Source organism: Gopherus flavomarginatus, chromosome 1 (genome assembly GCF_025201925.1).
Source record: "Gopherus flavomarginatus isolate rGopFla2 chromosome 1, rGopFla2.mat.asm, whole genome shotgun sequence".
Taxonomy (NCBI): Eukaryota; Metazoa; Chordata; order Testudines; family Testudinidae; genus Gopherus; species Gopherus flavomarginatus.
The window spans coordinates 365,756,942-365,781,766 of NC_066617.1; the positions used below are offsets into that span (position 1 = coordinate 365,756,942).

Here is a 24,825-nt window from a genome sequence, read left to right on the forward strand (position 1 = left end):
CTTACATTACAGAAATTGTATTTTGTTTGTCCATTTTTATGGTACAGTTTCCAGTTGGCTTAGTTTTTGAGGTGCACTTGCTTCCCACACAATTCTTGAACTGGCTGGATGGTTCTAGGGTCTGTGATGGGGATGGGTGTCTAATGAGCGCAGAGCAGGGACTTTGCATTATCCTTTCTTGCTTCTGACCTCCAAAAACTTCTGAGCTAGAGAAGTTTTACCTTGATTCATGCCAGAAGTGTCAGACCCAAGAGTGAGGATCCTGTGAGATGATCTTCAAAGAAGCAGAATTATAGGTAAGTAGTTTTCTCTTACTGAACATCAGCCTAGGGTGGTGGATAGGGTGTGTCTTTTAAAAATTCAAATGAACCGTATTTGTAAGTAATGGCAGTGACTGAGAATTCAAATGTACACCTTAGTCCTCTGCTGCTCCTGGTCTTGTTGTTTATAATCATAGCACCTAGGAATGCCCGTCACAGACCAGGCTCCCGTTGTGCCAGGCACCGTACAAACACAGAACAAAAGAACGGTCCCTGCCCTAAAGATCTGACAATCTGAACATAAGACAAGAGACAATGGATGAATACAGACAGACCAATGGGGGAGTACAATGGAACAATATTGGTCAGCATGATAGGTAGTAGTTACAGCATGCCAGCTGTAATGACTGTCATCTTTATAGTGAGCTGGTAATTAGGGGGAGCAGTTGTTTATTCTTGGTGCTTAACCATCTATGTGAGAAGAGTTTTGTTTCTTTTTGGTGTCTTAAGCTTTCCGAAGAAGTGACTGCTCTTGTCACACATATATAGCATCATCGCAGATGGTCCTTCCAATGAGAACTTCACCTAACTAGGAAATCTACTGGAAATGGCTGAGAATTTGTTCTGAGTGATCTGCTAAATCTTTAGCATGGAACTAACAACCCCACAACTCTCACTTTCATGAAACCAAAAACTTTTAATTCTTAGTGCTGGCCACGTACGTTTCTCAACTTCTCTTGCTCTCTCTCATGTATTTTTTATCTTGAGTGGTAGGTGGCAGAACTCACTTTATACAGAACCTTTGATTTTCAGTCAAAATAGTAAAGAACAAGGCACATTTGCAACTGAACTTTCAAGAACAACATTTTAAAATGCCAAGTACCACCTTCTAAATGAGGAAAGAATTGAATTTTAATTTCTGGGAGATTAGTACAATTTACTGAGATAGCGACAATGAATGACAAGCTGCAGTAGATTTTCATCTGCCGCCCTGTAATTTGCTGAGTTCTCAGCTTTGAGAGCTGCTTGAATGTTATGGGGACGAGCTCGGTATAAATAGATAAATAGAACCGGATAAATAGAAGAAAGAACTGCTTCTGCAGTATCTTTACATCCGTCTGTGAAAGCAGTGAGTGTTACACGTGAAGAAGCTGTGCTTGGAGGTTACTGCTTTTGCTCTGTTTTGTTCAACCGTCAGCCTACAAAGGGCCTGCACAGTGGAACAATACCATGCCAAATTCATTGTTGTGTATTTAAAATCCCCCTTTTATCGCCAGCTCCAGGCTTATGTACCACATTTTACTACAGAATGCATAAAAGTACAAAGTGGTCCTGGGTCTGTATCTAAAGACCCTCCCATCCCACTCAACCTGATTCTCTCCACAACCCTGCTCACCCACTCCTACCCAATGAGCACTCCACCAGGAAAACATCCATGCATCAACACATGTGGGCTCTGTCATAGTAGTGGAGGGAAGCAAATTCCAGAATTCAGGAGCCATCACATAGAACGCCTCCCATTTAACTTAGGATTCAGTTAGCTCTAGCACCTCAGCTGCCCTGGTATCACATGGGGAAAGAGGTGATCGCAAAGAGCCTGCACCATTTGGAGATTTGCATCTAAAAACCAACACCTTCAGTTGTCCCCAGACATCTACAGCAGAACAATACCACTTTAGGGCCCTGCCTGCCATAGCTTTACGTGACTAATGGATGCCAGTGGTACTAGCCAGGTGGGTAAGACTTTCAGGATCCAGTCCTTAGCACGTATAAGATGGGACTTTCAAAGAGTTGACCGTTGGCATGCTTTCAAAAACTCTCCCCATAGTGTCTTTCACGCAAGCAATAGCTCAACAAAAATTGCTGCATTAAATAATGTCCCTAACTAATTGCAGAGAGAGAGAGAAATGAAGAGAGATTTTGAGCCATAAACAGCTAATTGCTAAGTGCAAGTTCTACTGTTTGCTAAAGAGATTTAAAAATGCAGAGCTCAGAAACTAGTGGAGAACCTATGCCTGTATGTCTGACTGATCAGGTGTGACAGCCATAAGCATAACAACACTAGACGGCGGGGTACTTTGTGTGTAATGTAATCAGCATCGGTCATGACATTTGATCCACAGTCCATAGATAATCTATGGAGGCCAGGCCAGGTCCTTTGTTATCAAAGAGGTCTCCTTATGGAGATGAGTTGAGAGCTCTCTGGGATTATGAGAGCAAGGTTGTCATGGTATAAACCCCCACTCTGAACCTTAGCATCCAAAAGATGGGGTACCAGCATGAATTCCTCTAAGCTCAATTACCAGCTTAATACTTGTAGCGCTGTCACCAACCAGGAATTCCAGTGCCTGGTACACTCTGGTCCCCCCCAAAACCTTGCCCGGGGACCCCCAAGACCCAGTCCCTCTGGATCTTAACACAAGGAAAGTAAACCCTTTCCCTCACCGTTGCCTCTCCCAGACTTCCCCTCCCTGGGTTACCCTGGAAGATCACTGTGATTCAAACTCCTTGAATCTTGAAACAGAGAGGAAAATTCACCTTCCCTCCTCCTTCTCTCTCCCCCTCCCAGACTCTCCCTGAGAGAGAAAGTAATCCTAACACAGAGAGAAAATTAACCTCTCTCTCTCCCTTCCCTCCTTTCTCCCCACCAATTCCCTGGTGGATCCAGACCCAGTCCCCTGGGGTATCACCAGAATAAAAAAAAACAATCAGGTTCTTAAACAAGAAAAGCTTTTAATTAAAGAAATTAAAAACAGTAAAAATTATCTTTGTAAATTTAAGATGGAATATGTTACAGGGTCTTTCAGCTATAGACACTGGGAATACCCTTCCAGCCTGAGTATACAAGTACAAATTAAAATCCTTTCAGCAAAATACACATTTGAACTCCTTCCAGCCAAATACACATTTGAACTCCTCCCAGCCAAATACACATTTACAAATAAAGAAAACAAACATAAGCCTAACTTGCCTTATCACCTAGTACTTACTATTTTGAATCTATAAGAGACTGTATCAGAGAGATTGGAGAGAAACCTGGTTGCACGTCTGGTCACTCTCAGAACCCAGAGAGAACAGCAACCAAGAACTAACAGCACACACACAAACTTCCCTCCCTCAAGATTTGAAAGTATCCTGTCCCCTGATTGGTCCTCTGGTCAGGTGACAGCCAGCCTCACTGAACTTGTTAACCCCTTACAGTCAAAAGAGACATGAAGTACTCCTGTTCTATTAACCCTTAACTATCTGTTTATGACAAAGGTACAGAGAGTCCCAAGCACAGTAAGTATCATCAGTGAGCTGTGTCCCCTCTGGTATATGCAGTTGGCACAGGGTGGGTCCATGGGCTATGAGATCTCCGTGCGCCCCAGGCGTAGTGAGATCATTTGCTCTCGTATATTTGACAGGCACGGTGGATCCCATGGAGTAAAAGGTCAGTGGGGGTACAAAGAACAAGCTTCCTCCCAGGCGTGCTAATTCTTTAACCTGCTTTTTCTTGAAAAGCCAGTGGGCTTTGATCACAAGTGACAGTCCTGGCATGCACAAAGGCAGTAGTACCTGTGCAGCTCTTGTGGCAGTGCGTGCCCATGCCTGTATGAGGACTTCCTGGGTCTCTTTTCCAGAGTCTCCCGTAAGCCTCAGTCTTCTATTCCTGCCCATTTCCTCACTCCTGTGCAAAGTGCCATGTCCATTCGCTCTTCCTGGGGTCAGTGAGACACGAGGCGCATCCTGTGCCCTGCCTTAGACATTTATACTCTATGACTTTGTCTCCCTTCAGATGATGTCCAGCTAACTGACAAGATAACCATCTCGAAGCAATTCAAGGAGAATGTTATTCGCCCAATCTTAAAGGTACAGAGGGTTTTATTTATTGCCTATTTCAGATATCCTAGATTTTCATCCCTGGGCCGTTGTCACTGTTTATTTTCCATCACCCAGAAATGTGCTGGCTGTGCAGTCTCTGCCTTGACAACTTACAGTCCAGCAGGTGGCCTGGCAGGGGAAGGCCTAACTTGGGATTCTCCCCTATCCCAATCCTGGCCTGGCCTCTGTGTTGCTGCAGCAGAGTGAGGGGACCAGAAAAGCGTATAATGCCATGGAGATTCTGGGTGGTGCTGCTGCCCATGGGCAGCTGAGACTAGGCTGGGCTGCCTAAGTTACGCCATGGCTACACCGGTTCCCAGAACAGCCCAGAGTCGCGCTCCTTGTAACAACACAGCGGGAGTGAGCTTTAGGGAGGGCTTTGGCTGACGCGGGATCTCGGGTGCGGAATGGACCATAGTGAGGCAGAAACCCTCGAAGCAGCCAGGCCTGAGGCGATGATCTTATCATCCACTCCCATTTCAATACAGCCAGGCCTCAGGGAGAGGGTGAGCTTGGGCTTTATGTGGCGTGCAGGAGCCGGTCAGGGAAGGCATGTGCTCGCAATGGCCTCCTCCAAAGATGGCTTCAGTGTTGCTGCTGGGTTGGCCAGAAGAAAGCCACTGGCAGGTTCCCCCCGGGTTCTCTGACTTGTCTCATTTCCACCAGTCTGTGGAGCAGGAACACAAAAACTTCTTCCCCTCCCCAAGCCTTCCTGGCCCACTGTGAAAGGCCCCAAGGAGTGAGTGGCAAGGAGTTCTGATTATTTGTAGCGCCCTTGACTCAATTCTTGTGGGCGCTGCAGGTGCGGGTCTGAGTCTGGAGGGGTGTGAGTGAAGGGAGACGGGAGGCTTCGCCTGCTGGTACAGAGAAGGTGTTCCAGGCATGGAGGGAGGCATGGGGAAGGCACTGAGATGATTATGGGAGGAGAGGACAAATGGGGGCATGTGGCATCACTGGCAAAAGGGGAGAAGTGATAAGAGACCGGATCAGTGATGTAAGCCAGGGTAGCCTTTAAATTTAAGCTTGATGCAGTGGATAATGGGCACCCTGCCCCAATCCAACTAACCAACATTGTGTGTTCTGAGGAACATGCATCTGAGGAAGTGGGTATTCACCCACGAAAGCTCATGCTCCAAAACGTCTGTTAGTCTATAAGGTGCCACAGGATTCTTTGCTGCTTCAACATTGTGTGGTTTTATATACAGGACTACGGCAAATAACCCCCATCCTCACTCGTCAGGAAAGCCTGTTAGAGCCCTGCTACCAACTGTCTTTAAGCCAGTGTGGGTCTGTTCTCAGTATGGACAAGGCCAAATTGGGGAGCTGAGCCTCACGCCCAATGCCACAAAAAACATAGCAGTAATGTTACCCTCCATGCGGTGTCACACCCACATGTTCAGACACAGTGTCTCTCTCTCACACACACGCGCACACACAGCTCCTGGTGCTGAGGGGTTAACTTGTCGGTGGAGGAGGTTCTGCTGCTGCCACAAGCAGTGAGTGTATGTGAGCCGGTTAATGGATGGCAGCAGAACTCCCAATTGAATTACAGCCCAGTATTCAATCACCAATGTAACGGCCGTGCACAGAATTGACATGTTCCAAATATATATATATAAAAAACACATGTAATGTGTCAGAATGACAAATTCTGGAGCTTAGCTTCTGTTCTTTTGCTCTTACGCTTCTTTAAGAAGTTTCTAAGGCAGCTCTGCCTGCTGCCGGACTTGCCCTTCCAACACAAACAAGGAGCTTTGCCTTCACTGCAGATGGCACATTCCTTGTGTAGAGGTGGAATCAAATCACCTCTTGCTGACCAGTATCAGAGGGGTCGCCGTGTTAGTCTGGATCTGTAAAAGCAGCAAAGAATCCTGTGACACCTTATAGACTAACAGATGTTTTGGAGCATGAGCTTTCGTGGGTGAATACCCACTTCGTCAGATGCAAAACGTCTGTTAGTCTATAAGGTGCCACAGGATTCTTTGCTGCTCTTGCTGACCAGAGTATCATAGAAGTTAGAGATGAGAGATGAGTCCATTTCACTATTCCCAGACAGCACAGGATTGTTTCCAAGAGAAGATTCTTCAGTGCTTCTGTCTAGTTTTAAAGAGAGACCATTTTCCACAGCACCTCGCAGGCACTGGAAGTTTCACTGACCCAGCTCTGTGCCACATAAATCTGCTGTTAATAACAATACTTAACGATGGCATGGAGTGTTACATCTTCAGAGAACTGTACAAACCCGAAGGCACCTTCACAACCCACACGTCAGGTAGAGCAATATTTGTTTAAAGCTGGAGAAAATGAGATCAAAGCCACCTCTAATTTTGAGTGCCTGCATTTTTAGGCACCCGTCTTGAGACGCTCAGAGCTTGAGGTTCAAAGCACCCACAGTTTTCATAGAATCATAGAATATCAGGGTTGGAAGGGACCTGAAGAGGTATCTAGTCCAACCCCCTGCGCAAAGCATTAGCAGGAGCTGTGGTGCAGGAGTCTCAGATCAGACTCTCAGAAACACAGGCACCCAAAATCAGTGGGCACTTATGAAAAATTGGGCCTAAGTGGCTTGCACAATGATACAAGTGAGTGTCAGAGCCGAACTTAGAACATGGAGATTTTCAGTCCCTTCCTGTGCTGCTTCTAGACCTATGAATTCCTCACCTTAGCACCCAAGCATCAGTGCGTGAGAGGCTCTCAATGGTGGGGATCTGGCATTTCTGGTGCATGCACTTGATGCAATGGTTACTAGCCACATGTTGTGTCGTGGGATGCAGTGTAAAGAGCAGTCTGTAGGCAGGCGTGATTTCCTAGGGATCTCCTCTTCTAGTGCCAGTGGCTATCCAGAGTGTCCTGCAGCTTGGATTTCCTGCCTGCTGCTCCTGATCTTTGCCCTTTCTCCTCGGCAGGCTCACTTCCGAAGAGATGAGTTTCTGGGAAGGATCAACGAGATTGTTTATTTTCTCCCCTTCTGTCACTCGGAGCTGATCCAGCTCGTCAGCAAGGAGCTGAGCTTTTGGGCCAAGAGGGTAAAACCAGACCATTGCTGAATGTGTTGCTTTGGGGTTCACCTTCCCCTTAATCCCTACGCAGCCGGGGGCCCTGACCAGACTTTTGTCCTATAACCTTCATGTGCCAGTGTGGACTAGTTCACAGGCATGACCCCTCTCTCCTCCTTGCCACGCTGCAGCAGAGCAGCGTGGGTTCCCTAAAGCATCATGCGCTTCCTGGATCTTATCAGAGTAACTTGCTGCTCTGCTTGCACACGGAGCTGAGTTGCAAGAGCTTGTGGGTGGTGGATTCTGGGGGTGTGGGTGCGGAGTATGTGTTACGCATCATTAGCTCTATCATCAAATGGGAGCGGGGTACCTGGGTAGTTACATTATACGCCTGTGCGGCTCAGGACCCTCCAGGACAGGCAGACACCCATGACCCACAACCCATGTTACACAGTTTCAGTTTTGTCTCACCAGAGCTCTGACTGGGTGGTAACCTCAGCATCCCTCCATGCCAATGCTCAGTGTGGCCTTGGCCTCCAGATAATCATGTCCTGGAGCAGGAGAGTAGCTGGAGCCAACTGGACAGTTTAACATGCTCTCCCTTTCTCATCCTGCAGGCCAAAGTGAGACACAACATCACTTTGGTGTGGGACAGGGAGGTGATGGATGTGCTGGCAGACGGCTACAATCTGCACTATGGCGCCCGGTCTATTAAACATGAGGTAAGGCATGATGTGCTACCTTGCCCTGTCCATCTGCATTCTGCACCCAGCAGCGCAGGTTTCCCCTTGCACACCAGCCTGCGTTCTGGACAGGCCACGTGTGTTACACACGATCTGCTTGGGAAAGGCTGGAGAGAGGCAGGAAACTCTTCATTGGGATTATTGTTTGTATCTTTCCTGTGAAGAGAAGCTCCTTCAGTGACCATGAGTCTGAGGGAGAGAAAATAATGACTGATAGTTTTGAAAACACACAGATACACACCTCTCTCTTGGTCTTGCATTTGTTTTTACTCTGACACCCGTTAAAGTCACAAGGAGATTACTCGATTGAAGGGTTCCAGGCGTAAGGGGTTCAGAAGCAGCTGGAGCCATTTGGCATTCAGGGTGCATACTGCATTCACCCAACAAAGCAGTTCTTGTTCACTTCCCCCAACTCTCAGCCCAGTGAGTGGTGGTTTGCTCTGATCCTAGGAGTTAGAGATGAAAGAGACCCATTTGAGGTAATCCGCTGTGTCCCCTGCAGATGCCAGGTTGTTCCCTACCAGGCCGATCTAAGAGGGCAGAAGTTTTGCTAATGGGGGGTGTTTTCCTTCCCGCAGGTAGAGCGTCGTGTTGTGAACCAATTAGCTGCCGCCTATGAGCAGGACCTTCTGCCAAGAGGCTGCACCTTGCGAATCACAGTGGACGATTCGGACAAACAGCTGCTGAAAACCAAGGACAGCTCCTCCCCTGAGGAGGAGGAGAGGAAGGCCCCGACGCTGCGGCTGGAGATAGTTGAGAAGGACAGCAAAAGCCGAAAACTGGACATCCAGGCTCCAGTGAGCCCTGATGAAATCTCCTTTATGTTATAGCCACAGGGAACGTCTCGCACACCACACTCAGCCAAAGCGGCCCACGGCGGCACACTTCCAGTTGTACTGGTCATGAATAAAATAACCCCGAGACACGGAATTTGCAAAATGGCCCATCAGTGAGTAAGGACAATGGTGGTGGATCCCAGCCCCCGGAACCAGAGGGTGGGGTTCTGGAAGGTGACGCTTTCTTTGTTTTGTTATTGACTCTCCTAGGCAGGAGAGACCATAGGCTAATTCTCCTGTGTCTGCACTGAGTCAGGGTCGGACACCTCCATCGCAGGAAAGAACCCTAACCACTGTCCCAGTGACATGCCGTGCTGCCATTCGGTTTACCTGAAGGATGTGGAGAGGGAGTAGATATATTGCAGTGTGGAAACTCTTCAAGTCAGAGGAAGTATGTAGGGGTTTTCAAAGAGGAAGTTAAGGCACATTCCAAGTCAGACCAGCTGTAGCGAGTCTGGCTCTGGTAAGGATTTCTGGCGAGAACAGGGGTGTATGCACAGCTAACTGCAGAATGTGCGGGGATGGCTTTGCAGCTGAGAGGAGCCATGTCAGATGGTTAGCTGTGTGACGGCTTGGTTTTCACAGTCCCCATGTGCTCCCCGGCCCCATGGGCTTCAGACACATCCTTTAATTTATTTCAATAAAATTCAAAATCTTCATATGGCATTCTGCTTCCTAACAAGGGTGGAGGGATTGCAATTGGTACGAAGTAAATGGGAATTTCCCCTCTCTTATGGACAGGAGAAAGTGGTGTAATGGTGGACTACAGTAACTTACCTGTCTGTGAAACCCCTCCCTTGCCGGCTCTCAAATGGGAACCATGAATAATAGAGACGAGTTTCCATCTTTCAGTCCTGACCTGGTGAGATTATGGTATAAACCCAATCACTGAATGCTGATGCTGTTCCTCACGCTTCTGTCTGTCTGCTGCTGGCTAGGTGGTCTCTGCTCTGCAGGTCTACTTTCTGGCAAATATTCAATATTTCAGGGTTAACCTAAACGTCTTAGCTGTCTGCGATGTCAGAGCTCAGAGCAAAGTTCCCTGGGCCAGACAAATTGAAAGATGCATTGTCTGTTACAAGTAAAAATTGGATTTGTTCCCTGAGCGATTGTAAGATCCTCCCTCTGCAGGTTTAACTCGTTAGAGATCTCACCATTGCTGCACTCACTGAACCATTTGTGTGCCGGATGCCCTTGGCTGCAAACCTAACAGTCTCTCACTTCTGTGCATTCAAATCAACGCAGTCATTTTGTTTGGTTTGGTGTCTGTAGCGTGAGCCCCACTGAACGGTTCACGAGTACTTACTCCTGGCTTCAGAGAAGGAAAACAGTCGTGTGCTCAAATATCCTGTTGCACTTTTTGCAAGAATTGGGGGTTAGCTGCAGAATCCAATAGGATACAGAGTTCTGCAGAGCCTCTCCTAAAACCAGCTGCTGTTATAATCGGGCTGTGTGTCAGTGGTGGGTGAATGACCCCTTTCAGGTATTTCCACTGTCTGTAAATTCTGGGATCCTCCCAGGTGAAAGATGCTGTGTAATGGTAGGTCATTATGATGAATATAAAATGAAAGTAAAGCTGAAGAAAAGCCCTTCAGGTAAATGACTTGGAGCCCAAACCTCATCGATTTAAAGAGGAGTCCACGGAATAACAGATAAGGTGTCACAAACAGACACAGATACCACAGGGATGGGTGCAATATAAGAATCTGAATAGAGAAGGGTGGTCCAGTGGTTAAGGCCTGGGACTTGGGAATGCTGAATGCAATCCCCTGCTCTGCCACAGAACTCTTGAGTGACCTTGGACAAGTTCCTTGATCTCTGTGTGCCTCAGTTTCCCATCTGTAGTTCCCCATTTCCTTTCCTTACAGGGGTGTTGCGAGAATAAATACAAGGCACCTGGGTACCACAGTAATGGAGGCCACATAAATTCCTGGAATAAAATAGATCTGGGCCTTAAAAAGCTGAATTTAAAATAAGCCAAAACGTCTGTATATCCAGTGCTAAGAGACGCTGCAGCCCTGGGGTGCAAGATAGGCAGAAGGCAGCACCAAATGATGGGGGTCAAGCTTAGGTTGATTTCAGAAGTGCAGCTGAATCAGAATTCAGGGTGGTCCAGCACTATAGGAAACCAGCCACATCACTGGGTAACTTGGGAAGAGAGCCTGTAATCAATGTATTAGCAGGAGTGTTATAAGCAGGATACGAGAAGTAATGTCTGCTCCACTCCCATCCTGATTTGGCCTCAGCTGGAGTATTGTGTCCAGATCTGGGCACCACATTACAGGAAAGAGTTGGACAAACTGGAGGAAGGCCAGAGAGGAGCATCAAAAATGATTAAAGGTCTAGAAAACATGACATAGGAGGGAAAGTCCACATCAGTCAGTCCCTGCTAGGAGGCTCACTGCTGCGGGCTGTGCAGTCATGCCCACAGGGAGCCAGCAGGAGAGCCAAGGATAAAACACAGGAGTCTTGTCAGCCTTTCCTGGTGAACAGAAATAGCCAAAGTAAGAATCCTTAGCGCTTATAAAGTGAGGTTCTACTTTGCAGGGGCATCTCCGAAGCAGCTGTGAAAAACGGGGCAGGGAGACACTGTGACACATCACTGTGCTGAAGCTGATAGATCAGACCTGTCATGGTAGAATTCCCCACTCTGAACCTTAGCGTCCAAAAGATGGGGTACCAGCATGAATTCCTCTAAGCTCAATTACCAGCTTAGAACCTGTAGCGTTGCCACCAACCAGGAATTCCAGTGCCTGGTACACTCTGGTCCCCCCAAAACCTGGCCCGGGGACCCCCAAGACCCAGACCCTCTGGATCTTAACACAAGGAAAGTAAACCCTTTCCCTCACCGTTGCCTCTCCCAGGCTTCCCCTCCCTGGGTTACCCTGGAAGATCACTGTGTGATTCAAACTCCTTGAATCACAAAACAGAGAGGACAATTCACCTTCCTCCCTCCTTCTCTTTCCCCCTCCCAGACTCTTCCTGAGAGAGACAGTAATCCTGACACAGAGAGAAATTAGCCTTTCTCTCCCTCTTCCCTCCTTTCTCCCCACCAATTCCCTGGTGGATCCAGACCCAGTCCCTGGGGTCTCACCAGAATAAAAAAACAATCAGGTTCTTAAACAAGAAAAAGCTTTTAATAAAAGAAAGAAAAACAGTAAAAATTATCTTTGTAAATTTAAAATGGAATAGGTACAGGGTCTTTCAGCTATAGACACTGGGAACACCCTCCCAGCCTAAGAATACAAGTACAAATTAAAATCTTTTCAGCAAAATACCAATTTGAACTCCTTCCAGCCAAATACACATTTGCAAATAAAGAAAACAAACATAAGCCTAACTCGCCTTATCTACCTAGTGCTCACTAGTCTGAACTTACAAGAGCCTGTGTTGGAGAGATTGGAGAGAAACCTGGTTGCACATCTGATCCCTCTGAGCCCCCAGAGTGAACAACAACCAAAATCTAACAGCACAGCACAAAAACTTCCCTCCCTCAAGATTTGAAAGTATCCGGTCCTCTGATTGGTCCTCTGGTCAGGTGACAGCCAGCCTCACTATTCTTGTTAACCCTTTCCAGGCAAAGAGATATGAAGCACTTTTGTTCTATTAACTCTTACTTATCTGTTTATGACACGCCCCCCAAATCGCTGACAGTGTGGAACCACATTGGCAGTGATTTCTCCCTAGAACTCTAGAATAAACAGATTAATAAACACATGTACCCTTACATAAGCTACTAATTATGTACAACTACAAAATTCTTCACATTGCAAGGACAATTTTTAACCAGTTGAGTTTGGGAAACTTACGGGAGAGTGCATCAACTTCTTGATCTGTTGCTGCTGCAGACGTTTCTGGGTTGTGGAGAGGGTTACCTCTCCCACGCCACCGTTACTTTTCCCTTTGTCGTAGACACCATCAGGCCACTCGGCATCATCTCCTCCATGGGCTGTGAACTGACAAACCTGTAAGTCTCTGTAATAAAAGGGCTTGAGAGAATTAACGTGGTACACTCGGGGCTTTAGGGAGGAATTGGGAAATGCTATGAGGTAGTTAACAGCTCCCAGGCGCTCTTGGACCGTGAATGGCCCTTCCCATGATGCTTCCATTTTATGGGCCTGTTGCGCCTTTAAGACCATAACCTGGTCTCCTACCTTGAAGGAACGCTCTCTGGTATGTTTATCATACCAGGTCTTTTGCTCCTTTTGAGCATCCTTTAGGTTTTCTTTAGCAAGGGCTAAAGAGTGTCAGAGGGTGCTTTGTAGGTTGCTTACAAAGTCCAGAATGTTAGTTCCTGGAGAAGGCATAAACCTCTCCCATTGCTGCTTCACCAACTGTAATGGCCCCTTAACCTCATGGCCATACACAAGCTCAAATGGTGAGAACCCTAAACTGGGATGTGATACAGCCCTGTAAGCAAAGAGCAACTGCTGCAACACTAGGTCCCAGTCATTGGAGTGTTCATTCACGAATTTACAGATCATGGCCCCCAAAGTTCCATTAAACCTTTCCACCAGGCCATTGGTTTGATGGTGGTACGAGGTGGCAACCAAGTAATTCACCCCATGAGTTTCCCACAGTTCTTTCATGGTCCCTGCCAGGAAATTAGTTCCTGAATCCGTAAGGATATCGGAGGGCCAACCTACCCTGGCAAAAATGTCTGGTAGGGCCTGGCACACAGTTTTAGCCCTAGTGTTGCCTAGAGCTACTGCTTCTGGCCATCAGGTAGCAAAGTCTACGAAAGTCAATATGTACTGCTTTCCTCTGGGTGTCTTTTTTGAGAAAGGACCCAGAATATCCACAGCTACTTGCTGAAATGGGACCTCTATTATGGGGAGTGGCTGGAGAGGGGCCTTGGCCTGGTCTTGGGGCTTTCCCACTTTTTGACGCACCTCACAAGACCGGACATACTTGGCAACATCCTTTCCCATCCCCTCCCAGTGGAAGGACTTCCCCAACCTGTCTTTGGTTCTGTTCACCCCAGCATGGCCACTGGGATGATCATGGGCCAAGCTTAAAAGGTTCCCCCTGTACTTAGTTGGAACCACCAACTGTTTTTGTAGATGCCAGTCTTCCCGGTGTCCACCAGAAAGAGTCTCCTTGTATAAAAGCTCTTGTTCTATAATAAACCGGGATCGGTTAGAAGAGCTGAGAGGTGGTGGGGTGCTCCATGCCGCCGCCCAAGCTTTCTAAAGGCTGTCATCTGCTTCCTGCTCAGTCTGGAGCTGTTCCCTTGAGGCTGGGGACACCAGTTCTTCCTTAGACTGTGGACTTGGGCTTGGTCCCTCTGGAAGCGATGTAGGTGATGGGGTTGTTTCCGTTGCTGGTGAAATGCTCTCTGCTGGTGCACCAGGGGGTATTTCAGGCTCTGGCTGAGCCTCTTGGGTATGGTTGTCTGCTCTTTCTGCCAGTTCAGACTCGCTGGCGCGCTCTGGCGTTGGGGTTGAAGATGCGTTTGCAAGCGCTGGCATCAGTGCTGGCAATGGTTCTGGTGCTGGTTGCGTTTCCAGGTCCGGGTCTGGGACTGGAAGTACTGTGGCTGTTGCAGTCGTTGGCAGGGGATCCGGGTCCCCTACCTCTGTCTGGGTCTCTGCTAACACAGACAGGGCCCCTGTGGACGGCTCAGGAACAGGGATGGGTCGGGAAGCTTGCCTGGCTTGGCTGCGTGTAACCATTCCCACCCTCTTGGCCCACTTTACCTGATTGGCCAAGTCTTCCCCCAGTAGCATGGGGATGTGATAATTGTCGTAGACTGCAAATGTCCACATTCCTGACCAGCCTTTGTACTGGACAGGCAGTTTAGCTGTAGGCAAGTTTACTGCTTGGGACATGAAGGGGAAAATTGTCACTTGAGCCTTTGAGTTGATGAATTTGGGGTCCACCAAGAATTGGTGGATAGCTGACACTTGTGCCCCCGTGTCTCTCCACGCGATAACCTTCTTTCCGCCCACTCTCAAAATTTCCCTTCGCTCCGAGAGTATTTGAGAGGCATCTGGGCCTGGGGATCTTTGGAGTGATGGAGATATAATGAACTGCACTCGGTTGGGGTTCTTGGGGCAGTTGGCCTTTATATGTCCCAGTTCATTACATTTAAAGCATCGCCCAGCTGACTGGTCACTGGGTCGAGGTAGGTTACTGGAGATTGGTGAGGTGAGAGAATAGGGTGTCTGTGGCTTTCCTTGGGTTGTAGGTGGAGTCTTGGGCTGCCCTCGGTGATAGGGTTTATTGTCAGTGTGCCCTCTGGGGTAGTCGCTCCCCTTGACAGTAGCTTTTTTCTTTTCTGCCACTTCCATCCATTTGGCTCCAATCTCCCCCACCTCAGTTACCGTTTTGGGCTTCCCATCTAGGATGTACCTGTCTATTTCTTCAGGAACACCCTCTAAGAACTGCTCCAATTGTATTAGGAGGTGCATGTCGTCCAGAGATTTAACATTGGCTCCTGATATCCAGGCATTATAATTCTTTCCAATGTGATAGGCGTGTCGGGGGAATGACACATCTGGGTTCCATTTTAGGGCTCTGAACCGCCGACGGGCATGTTCAGATGTTATTCCCATTCTGTATCTGGCCTTGGTTTGAAAAAGTTTATAGTCGTTCATGTTCTCCTTAGGCATTTCAGCCGCCACCTCTGCTAAGGGTCCACTGAGCTGTGGCCTCAGTTCTATCATGTACTGGTCTTCAGGGATGCTGTACCCAAGGCAGGCTCTTTCAACATTTTCTAAGAAGGCCTCAGTGTCATCACCTGCCTTGTAGGTGGGAAATTTCTTGGGATGTGGAACCATAATTGGCGAAGGGTTGTTAGGATTGGCCGGAGCATGCTGCCTAGCCTGTGCTAATTCCGGTTCATGCTTTCTCTCTTTTTCCCTCTCTCCACTTTGTTTTTGTTGCTTTTCCATATCTCGTTGGTGGGCCGCATCTTTTGCTTCTTGTTCTCTTTTGTGGGCTGCCAGTTTGATTTTTTCTTCTCTTTCTTTCAGCTCCACCTCTTCTTCTCTTTTTTCCATTTGTCGCCTGTGGTCTGCTTCTTTGATTTGTTCCTCTGCCTCCATTTTTGCCTTGGAAGTCATGGTTCCTGTTTTCTTGTGTTGGGGTTCCCTCTGCTGGTTTATTGTCTGAACTGCTGTTCCTCTGCTGCTTTCTCTGTTGCCTTCTTCAGGTTGCTTAGCAACAGAGTCTTTTTTTTTTAACTCCTTCTACCTAGCTATTCCCGACAGAGTTAGAAAGAAAAAAAAACCATTCATTTGCAAATGTGTTTTACTGTTATATGGTGACTCACAACTGGAGTCCCTTTGTTTAAAAAAGATCCTTGTTAAACCCTAGTGCCTCTGCTTTCAGAGTACTCAGAAGGGAGAGACCAAAAAAACTTGCAGACCTTTGCTTTTAATACAATCTCCTCTAGCCTGCTTTACACACAGCTAGCAGGGGAAGAGAAAGAAAAAATCCTACCGACTTTTGCTTTTAAACCCAAACCTCTCAGTCTGCCTGCAGATAGCTAGCAGGGAGAGAAATAAAAACCTCACTGTCTTATGGATTCTATCTTATCCCACCGCTTCCACCATGTCATGGTAGAATTCCCCACTCTGAACCTTAGCGTCCAAAAGATGGGGTACCAGCATGAATTCCTCTAAGCTCAATTACCAGCTTAGAACCTGTAGCGCTGCCACCAACCAGGAATTCCAGTGCTTGGTACACTCTGGTCCCCCCAAAACCTGGCCTGGGGACCCCCAACAGCCAGACCCTCTGGATCTTAACACAAGGAAAGTAAACCCTTTCCCTCACCGTTGCCTCTCCCAGGCTTCCCCTCCCTGGGTTACCCTGGAAGATCACTGTGATTCAAACTCCTTGAATCACAAAACAGAGAGGACAATTCACCTTCCTCCCTCCTCTTTCCCCTTCCCAGACTCTTCCTGAGAGAGACAGTAATCCTGGCACAGAGAGAAATCAGCCTGTCTCTCCCTCTTCCCTCCTTTCTCCCCACCAATTCCCTGGTGGATCCAGACCCAGTCCCCTGGGGTCTCACCAGAATTAAAAAACAATCAGGTTCTTAAACAAGAAAAAGCTTTTAATAAAAGAAAGAAAAACAGTAAAAATTATCTTTGTAAATTTAAAATGGAATAGGTACAGGGTCTTTCAGCTATAGACACTGGGAACACCCTCCCAGCCTGAGTATTCAAGTACAAATTAAAATCTTTTCAGCAAAATACACATTTGAACTCCTTCCAACCAAATACACATTTGCAAATAAAGAAGATAACCATAAGCCTAACTCACCTTATCTACCTAGTGCTCACTAGTCTGAACTTATAAGAGCCTGTATTGGAGAGATTGGAGAGAAACCTGGTTGCACGTCTGGTCCCTCTGAGCCCCCAGAGTGAACAACCACCAAACACTAACAGCACACACACAAAAACTTCCCTCCCTCAAGATTTGTAAGTATCCTGTCCCCTGATTGGTCCTCTGGTCAGGTGACAGCCAGGCTCACTGTTCTTGTTAACCCTTTCCAGACAAAAAGATATGAAGCACTTTTGTTCTATTAACTCTTACTTATCTGTTTATGACAAGACCAATGGGCCACAGTCGCTCATTGTGGTGAACACACAGTATTCACTTAGGGAGTGTGTAATCCTTGAATAATAGAGTCCTGGAACTGGGGTGGGAAAGACCTACTGTTCTTCTTTTCTTCTAATTATCCCCTTTGTATCATAGAATATCAGGGTTAGAAGGGACCTCAGGAGGTATCTAGTCCAACCGCCTGCTCAAAGCAGGACCAATCACCAGACAGATTTTGCCCCAAATCGCCCCCTCAAGGACTGAATTCACAATCCTGGGTTTAGGAGGCCACTGCTCAAACCACTGAGCTATCCCCCCTATTCACTGACCAGTTATCCCCATGGTGTTTGGCTGCCCTCAGACTGGTGAAAGACAGTGGGGATCAGACTTGGTGGGGTGGCAGGGGGCACCTGAGAGCAGAATTTGGCCCTTAAATATTTTTGAAGGTGACATGCAAAGGAAAATCACATTGGGACTGTGCCCTTGCTTGCATTTTTCTGACAGCAAAAGGAAAGAGTGCAAAGATCTTGGGGTTTTGTTGGCTCCCCCTCACTTTAAAAAACAAACAGTTCCTAAGCTTAGAAAGTCGAGTCTCGTCTGTGTTGGAAGACTGTCTAGATGGCTGGAGAAGTGGGAGTTTACAATGTTCGATGTTCCACGGAAATGGAGCCTGATGAGCGGGGCTGTGATTTGATTAGGGTTTTGTTATTTCTATTTCTGGGTCCTCTTAACACCTGTTTAAACACTTGGAAGCAGAGTTCTCTGTTGTGAAGGATCCCTTCTGCTGGGGTTTGAGAAAGCACCCAAGCGAAGCCACATCTGAGTCCTCCACGGGCGCTTCTAACAGAAACTGAGAAGACAAGACTTGATATTTCTAAGCTACAACGGGGAAAATATACTCTTGGCGGGAGGGGAAGGGCTTCTTTATTCACCACAAAGAAATCTATTTCCCCCTTTGCAAATCACCCTTTGGTGCTGCCCATAAATCTATCCATGGGGGCTTGCTTTACAAAGGTCCCCCTATCAGCTTGTGCTTGCATCCTGTTTCAAATCATAACCAAGGGCTCCTGTCAGTGGGGATTTTTGGTAGCATCTTACCCCACGCTTTGCAGGGCTTGTCTGTGGCGGGGGAGCACTCCCAGGCTATCTGCAGCTGAGGCCGCGCAGGCTGCCTCATGCCACCTGCAATGTTGCACATGTCAGCTGGGGCTAAAGAAGAAAAGACAGTAGTTACAGAAATGTGAAAAATGTGTCCCAAGGGACTGGAGTGAAAAGGACGGGAGCCACTGTTTGGCTGCTCACATTCCTGGTGAGCTGGGCCATACATATGTATTCCTGGGGTGTGCTGCTAGAGAGACATTACCATTGTAAAAGGGAAAGCCCAGCTAGCCCTCCCACTTAGTCAGGCCAGACCTCCCACTACCCAGCAAAGACGGGAATATTGGCCACCAAGCACCATGCAGGTTAGGGGGGTTATCCTTTTACTCACTGGTTCGTGTCCATGATCGTAATTAAGTGTGTGAGACAAGGTGGGCCAGCTTCTGTTGGTGAGAGAGACAAGCTTTCTTCACCAAGTTCTGCCTAAGCTCGAAAGCTTGTCTCTCTCGCCAACAGAAGTTGATCCAATAAAGAGATACCATCTCATCCACTTTGGGTCTCTAATCTCCTGGGACCAGCCTGGCTGCACCCCCGCTGCATGTATCTATCACTACAATTTTCAAACCTCAGTGCCTAAAGTTAGGCTCCTCAATCTACATTTAAGCCCTAAACATTAGTGGCCTAAACATCAGGTGGGTCGAAGCCAATAAAGTGTGCAGGTTTCACTACTGAAAATCAGGCCATGTATTTAGTGGCCAAAATATTGATTTACGAGGCACCTCAATGTGAAGGTGGGCCTTAAAAAACTTTCACCTCAATGTGAAAGTTTTGTGTATATGTGTGTGTGTAGCTAGATACTTATCAAAATGCACTATCCCAGGCAGAAAATCTACTTACCTGCCATTTATTAGGATCAAAATGAAAAAAAAACTATTTGAATCAGCTGAGTTAATTCTTGCCCTAAGCGAGTGCAGTGGAATAAGAGTGAAGGACCCTACCTACGTGCTACTGCGCTGGAAGGAGTCTGATTAACTGTACGGCTTGGATGGCACATGAACTGTCAGAATAATCCGAAGTCAGGAGCAAGGAGGCCAGCTGGACGTTAGGCGGGGTCCGTGGATGGGTGGCTGCAGTATACATTTACATACCCATGCTGGACTGCAGGAGTGTCAGAGAATCATAGAATATCAGGGTTGGAAGGGACCTCAGGAGGTATCTAGTCCAACCCCCTGCTCAAAGCAGGATCAATCCCCAACTCAATCATCCCAGCCAGGGCTGCGTCAAGCCGGGCCTATCCATAGAACAGCTGGATTTGCTTCCTCCGCGTTTCTCAGACGTTCCAGAATAAACACAATCTCTCTCCAGCACTATTTCCCAGGGCCGCCCAGAGGATTCAGCGGTAAAATGGCAGTGGGGGGTCCTTCCGCTCCAGGACCCACCAGCAAAGTGCCCGGAAGACCCGCGGCGGGGCCCCCCACCACCGAATTACTGCTGAAGACTGGGCACTTCGGCGGCAGGTCCCACTTTGGCGGTAATTCGGCGACGGGGGGGGGGGGCCTTCTGCCCTGGAGCAAAAGGACCCCCTGCTGCCGAAAACCCAGAGCGGAAGAAGCTCTGGGGGCCCCGGCCCCGCAAGAGTTTTCCGGGGCCCCTGGATCGAGTGAAGGACCCCGCTCCAGGGTCCCTGAAAAACTCATGAGGACCCCTGTGGGGCCGGGGCCTGGGGCAAATTGCCCCACTTGCCCCCCCGGGTGGCCCTGCTATTTCCCTTCCACTACTAAAGGTTGAAGGTGCCATGTCGATATATGCTGCAGCAGGGATAGCAGATTTTCACATGGTGGATGCCTTTTTTGCATTGCCTCCATGTGGAGGAACTGTCTGCGAGTTCCAGATTCAACCCCTCTGTGCCATCAGTTGAAGGCTGGGGAATCACTCTGTTCACATCTCTGAGGCATCCAAGGAGACCTCCAACAAACCCAGGCAAGACAATCGGACACTTCTGATGTGTCTAAGATAAACCAAGCTGGGGGGGAAACCCTGTCAGAACTTCTCTATCCCTCCTAAAGAAGCAAATAAGGTTACAAACCTGAATGGTTTTTCCTTGGTAGGTCTCCTTCACCAGTACTCGTCTGTCTTTCATCTTTCGTGGGCAGGGGAATATTGCTGAGGCTTGTGTGCAGGCAAGACTACTGCCTCAAGTAGACAGACGGAGCTCCCTTGATGAATTCACTGTGGGGGCAGATTTGTAAACTGGTCTCCTAATTTGGGGCAGCCCGATAAGGAAGATTTGATCACTTGGGGTTGGCAAGACTGTTGTGTGCTCTTTAGAAACAGTCTGGAAGCAGAAGGTGAAAACCCTACGAGCTGAGATAGCGGGGTTGGGAAGGAGCACGCTGCCCAGCCTGATCTCTGTCTCCTAACGTCTCCCCCTTGAATCTGCAGTGATGGCGCCCTGTGGGCAATCTATCCCACCGGCTGCTTTTCTTTGCTGTCAGGACTCAGGGCCGGCAGCGGAGCCAATCTCTGAACAACCTAATGGGCACAACTGGCTCATAGTGGGCTGCCTGATTGACTACCTCCCCCCCCCCTCGACTGGTTGGATGGGTCAGCAGACTGGATCTTAAACCCTGGATCCCAATAGGAGCAGCTGAGTGGCTGATCAAAGCATTTGCTCATAGCTTCTGCCTTATTCCAGCCCTGCTCCTGCCTTGCCTTATGCCAGGTACCTGGCTCTAGGGTGACCAGCTGTCCCAATTTTATAGGGACACTCCCAATTTTGGGGGCTTTTTCTTATATAGCCACCTATTACCCCCCGCCCCCATCCTGATTTTTCACACCTGCTGTCTGGTTACCCTACCTGGCCCTGACTCTCAGTTCTGCAAGTTAGGCTCTGACCCTGGCCTCCTATTCCTGGCTACCGACTCCTGCTCTAACCATTAGGCATGACCACCTACATCCCAGTCTCTGAGACTTGCTTTTTGCTAATGTCTCAGCCTGATCCTTTCCTCCTTTAACTCCCTCACTGATACCTCCCATGCTGAAGATAGGTGATGGTATCCTCACCCTTGGGCTGGGGTCCTTCTGGACTCTGTATATTTATCTCTCCTTGTGCAGCTCCCCCAAAATATTCTTGGGCGAAAAAAAATTTCTCCTTGCCCCCACTGAGCCTTTCACTCTTTCTCTTTAATCGCCTGCCCTGCTCCCCACAGGTGTCCTGGTGGACCCTGTGTGGACGTTCGGATGCTAATGCAGCCTCCATCTTCCCCACCAGCTGGAACTTAGGCAAAGGAGAGAAGGCGCCCTCATGCTCTGCCAATGCCTCTGTGCTCGGACGCTCTGGAAGCCTTTCCACCCTTGAGGGCTCCTGTAGGAAGGAGAAATCCCCCCGTGGTCTCTCTGAAGGGCTAGGGCTCTCCCCCTATATCATGCATTTGGGTGGCTTGTGCTTCCTCTATGTTAGTTCACGCCAATGAACTTCTCATTTATGGTGCATCATGGGGGAAGAGGGGGGGAGCTGCCTCCCTAAGTATTTCTAAGCCTCCCATTATCGTGGTATCTGGGCACTATCCTCTGGACTGCTGGAAGTGCAGGTCCTCTACTCAGTGGGGAAGGAGAACGAATAACATGACATCAAGAAGGTGGAGGTGTTCAGTGCCTATTTTGCTTAGGTCTTCACTAAAAAGCTAAATTGTGACCAGATACGTACCGCAATGTTAACACCCAGGGGGCAAGAACACAAGCCAGAACAGGGAAAGAACAGATTAAAGAATATTTAGAGAAGTCAGATGTGTTCAGATTGGCAGGGCCTGATGAAATGCGTCGTAGGGTACGTAAGGAACTAGCTGAAGTAATCTTGGAATCATTAGCAATTATCTGAGAACTCACGGAAGATGAGTGAGGTCCAAGAGGACTGGAGAAGGGTAAACCTAGTTCTTGTCTTTAAAAGGGGGATAAAGAGGACCCAGGGGATTATAGGCCAGTCAGCCCTAATGTCTGATACCAGGAAAGATACTGGAACAAATTATTAAACAACCAATGTGTAAGCATCTAGAGCAGGGGTGGACAAACTTTTTGGCCTGAGGGCCTGTCAAGGTTTCTTTCCCCCACTTTGAACTTTAGAGTACAAATGTGGGGGACCTGCATGGACCCTTCAAAGCTTAATTACTAGCTTAGATCTGGTAACACTGCCACCACCCAGAAATTTCAGTGTCTGGGGCACTACCTGTCCCCCCAAAACTTTCCCCTCCCTGGGTTGCCTTGAGGGACTTCACCAGTTCCCTGGGGAACACAGATCCAAACCCCTTGGATCTTAAAACAAGGAGAAATTAACCATCCCCCCCTCCTTTCCCCCCACCAATTCCTGGGGAGTCCAGACCCAATCCCCTTGGATCTTAAAACAAGGAAAAATCAATCAGGTTCTTAAAAAGAAAGCTTTTAATTGAAGAAAGAAAGGTAAAAATTATCTCTGTAAAATCAGGATGGAGAATGCTTTACAGGATACTCAGATTCATATGGCCCAGAAGAAACCCCCTCTAGCCTTAGATTCAAAGGTACAGCAAACAGAGGTAAAAATCCTTCCAGCAAAAAGAAACATTTACAAGTTGAGAAAACAAAAATAAGACTAATCCGCCTTTCCTGGCTATTACTTACAATTTTGAAACATGAAAGACTGATTCAGAAAGATTTGGAGAGCCTGGAATGTACGTCCGGTCCCTCTTAGTCCCAAGAGTGAACAGAACAACAAAAAACAAAAACACAGACAAAGACTTCCCTCCACCAAGATTTGAAAGTATCTTGCTCCCCTGTTGGTCCTCTGGTCAGGTGTCAGCCAGGTTTACTGAGCTTCTTAACCCTTTACAGGTAAAAGAGACATTAACCCTTAACTATCTGTTTATGACAGGGCCACATCAGGGTTGCGAAACTGTATTGAGAGCCGGGTAGGGAAGGCTGTGCCTCCTCAAACAGCCTGGACCCCGCCCCGTATCCACCCTCTCCCACTTCCCACCCGCTGACTGCCCCCCTCAGAGCACCCAACCCCCCCTGCTCCTTGCCCCCTGACCACCCCCTCCCAGGACCCCCGCCCACCATCCAAACCCCCTGCTTCCTGTCTCCTGACCGCCCCGACCCCTATCCACACTCCCTCCCCCTGACTGCCCCCCCAAACTCCCACCCCCTATCCAACCACCCTCTGCTCCTCATCCTCTGACCACCCTTTCCCAGGACCCCCAGCCCCTAAATGCCCCCCAGGGTCCCACGCCCTTGTATAACCCACCCTGCTTCCTCTCCCTTGACTGTCCTCTCGACTCCTATCCACATCCCCGCCCCCCTGACAGGCCCCCCGGGACTCCCACTCCCAACCCTCCCTGGTCCCTATCCCCTGACCACCCCCCCCAGAACCTCTGCCCCCTCCTCCCTGACTTCCCCCCCCAGAACTCGTCTGCTCCCTTACCCAACCCCCCTGCTCCCTGATCCCTTACCAGCAGCAGGAGCTCGCAGCCACGACACCTGGCCAGAACCAGCTGCACTCCCCAGCTGCCCAGCAGGATTGGCGGGCCAGAGCTCAGTCCATGCGGTGGCATGGCTGCAGGGCAGGAGGGACAGCGGGGGAGTGGCCGGGGACTAGGTTCCCCATCTGGGAGCTCAGGGGCCAGGCAGAACGGTCCCGTGGGCCGTAGTTTGCCCACATCTGATCTAGAGGGTAATAGGGTGATAAGGAAGCCACCATGGACTTGTCAAGAACAAATCATACCAAACCAATCGAATTTTCTTCTTTGACAGATTGACTGGCCTAGGGGATATGGGGGAAGCAGTAGACAGGATATATCTTGATTTTAGCAAGGCTTTTGACACAGTCCCACATGACTTTCTCATAAGCAAACCAGGGAAATATAGTCTAGATTAAATTATTAGAAAGTGGGTGCATAACTGTTTGAAAGACTGTATTTAAGGAGTAGTCATCAATGGCTTGCTGCCAGACTAGGGGGACATTTTTAGGGGGGTGCTGTAGGGGTCTGTCCTGGGTCTGGTACTTGTCCATATTTTCATTAATGACTTGGATAATGGAGTAGAGAGAATTCTTATAAAATTTGCAGGTGACACCAAGCTGGGAGGGGTTGCCAGCCCTTTGGAGGACAGAGTTCGAATTCAAAAGCACCTTGGCAAATTGGAGAATTGGTCTGAAATCAACAAGATGAAAATTGAATAAAGACAAATGCAAAGTACTACATTAGGAAGGAAAAAGCGAATGCATAACTACACAATGGGGAATCACTGGCTAGGTGGTAGTGCTGTGGCAAAGGATCTGGGGGTTGCAGTGGGTCACAAATGAGTGTAAGTTGTCAGTGAGATGCAGCTGCAAACAAAAGTTAATATCATTCTGGGGTGTCTTAGCAGGAGTGTCAGATGCTAGACGCAGGAAGTAAATGTCCTGCTCTACTCCACACTGGTGAGGCCCCAGCTGGAGAACCGTGTCCAGTTC

At 48.4% G+C, this 24,825-nt stretch overlaps 1 protein-coding gene across 1 annotated transcript in view; it reads left to right on the forward strand.

Annotated features, from left to right (window-relative positions):
- Positions 1-9,358, forward strand: part of CLPB (caseinolytic mitochondrial matrix peptidase chaperone subunit B) — a 136,332-nt gene extending 126,974 nt beyond the window's left edge. Inside the window, exons 13-16 of the mRNA XM_050921381.1 lie at positions 4,039-4,112; positions 7,031-7,150; positions 7,738-7,842; positions 8,442-9,358. Of these exons, the coding sequence (XP_050777338.1) occupies positions 4,039-4,112; positions 7,031-7,150; positions 7,738-7,842; positions 8,442-8,693 (551 nt within the window). The 3' untranslated portion in view covers positions 8,694-9,358. The remainder of the gene's footprint in view (positions 1-4,038; positions 4,113-7,030; positions 7,151-7,737; positions 7,843-8,441) is intronic.
- Positions 9,359-24,825: the final 15,467 nt, after the last annotated feature.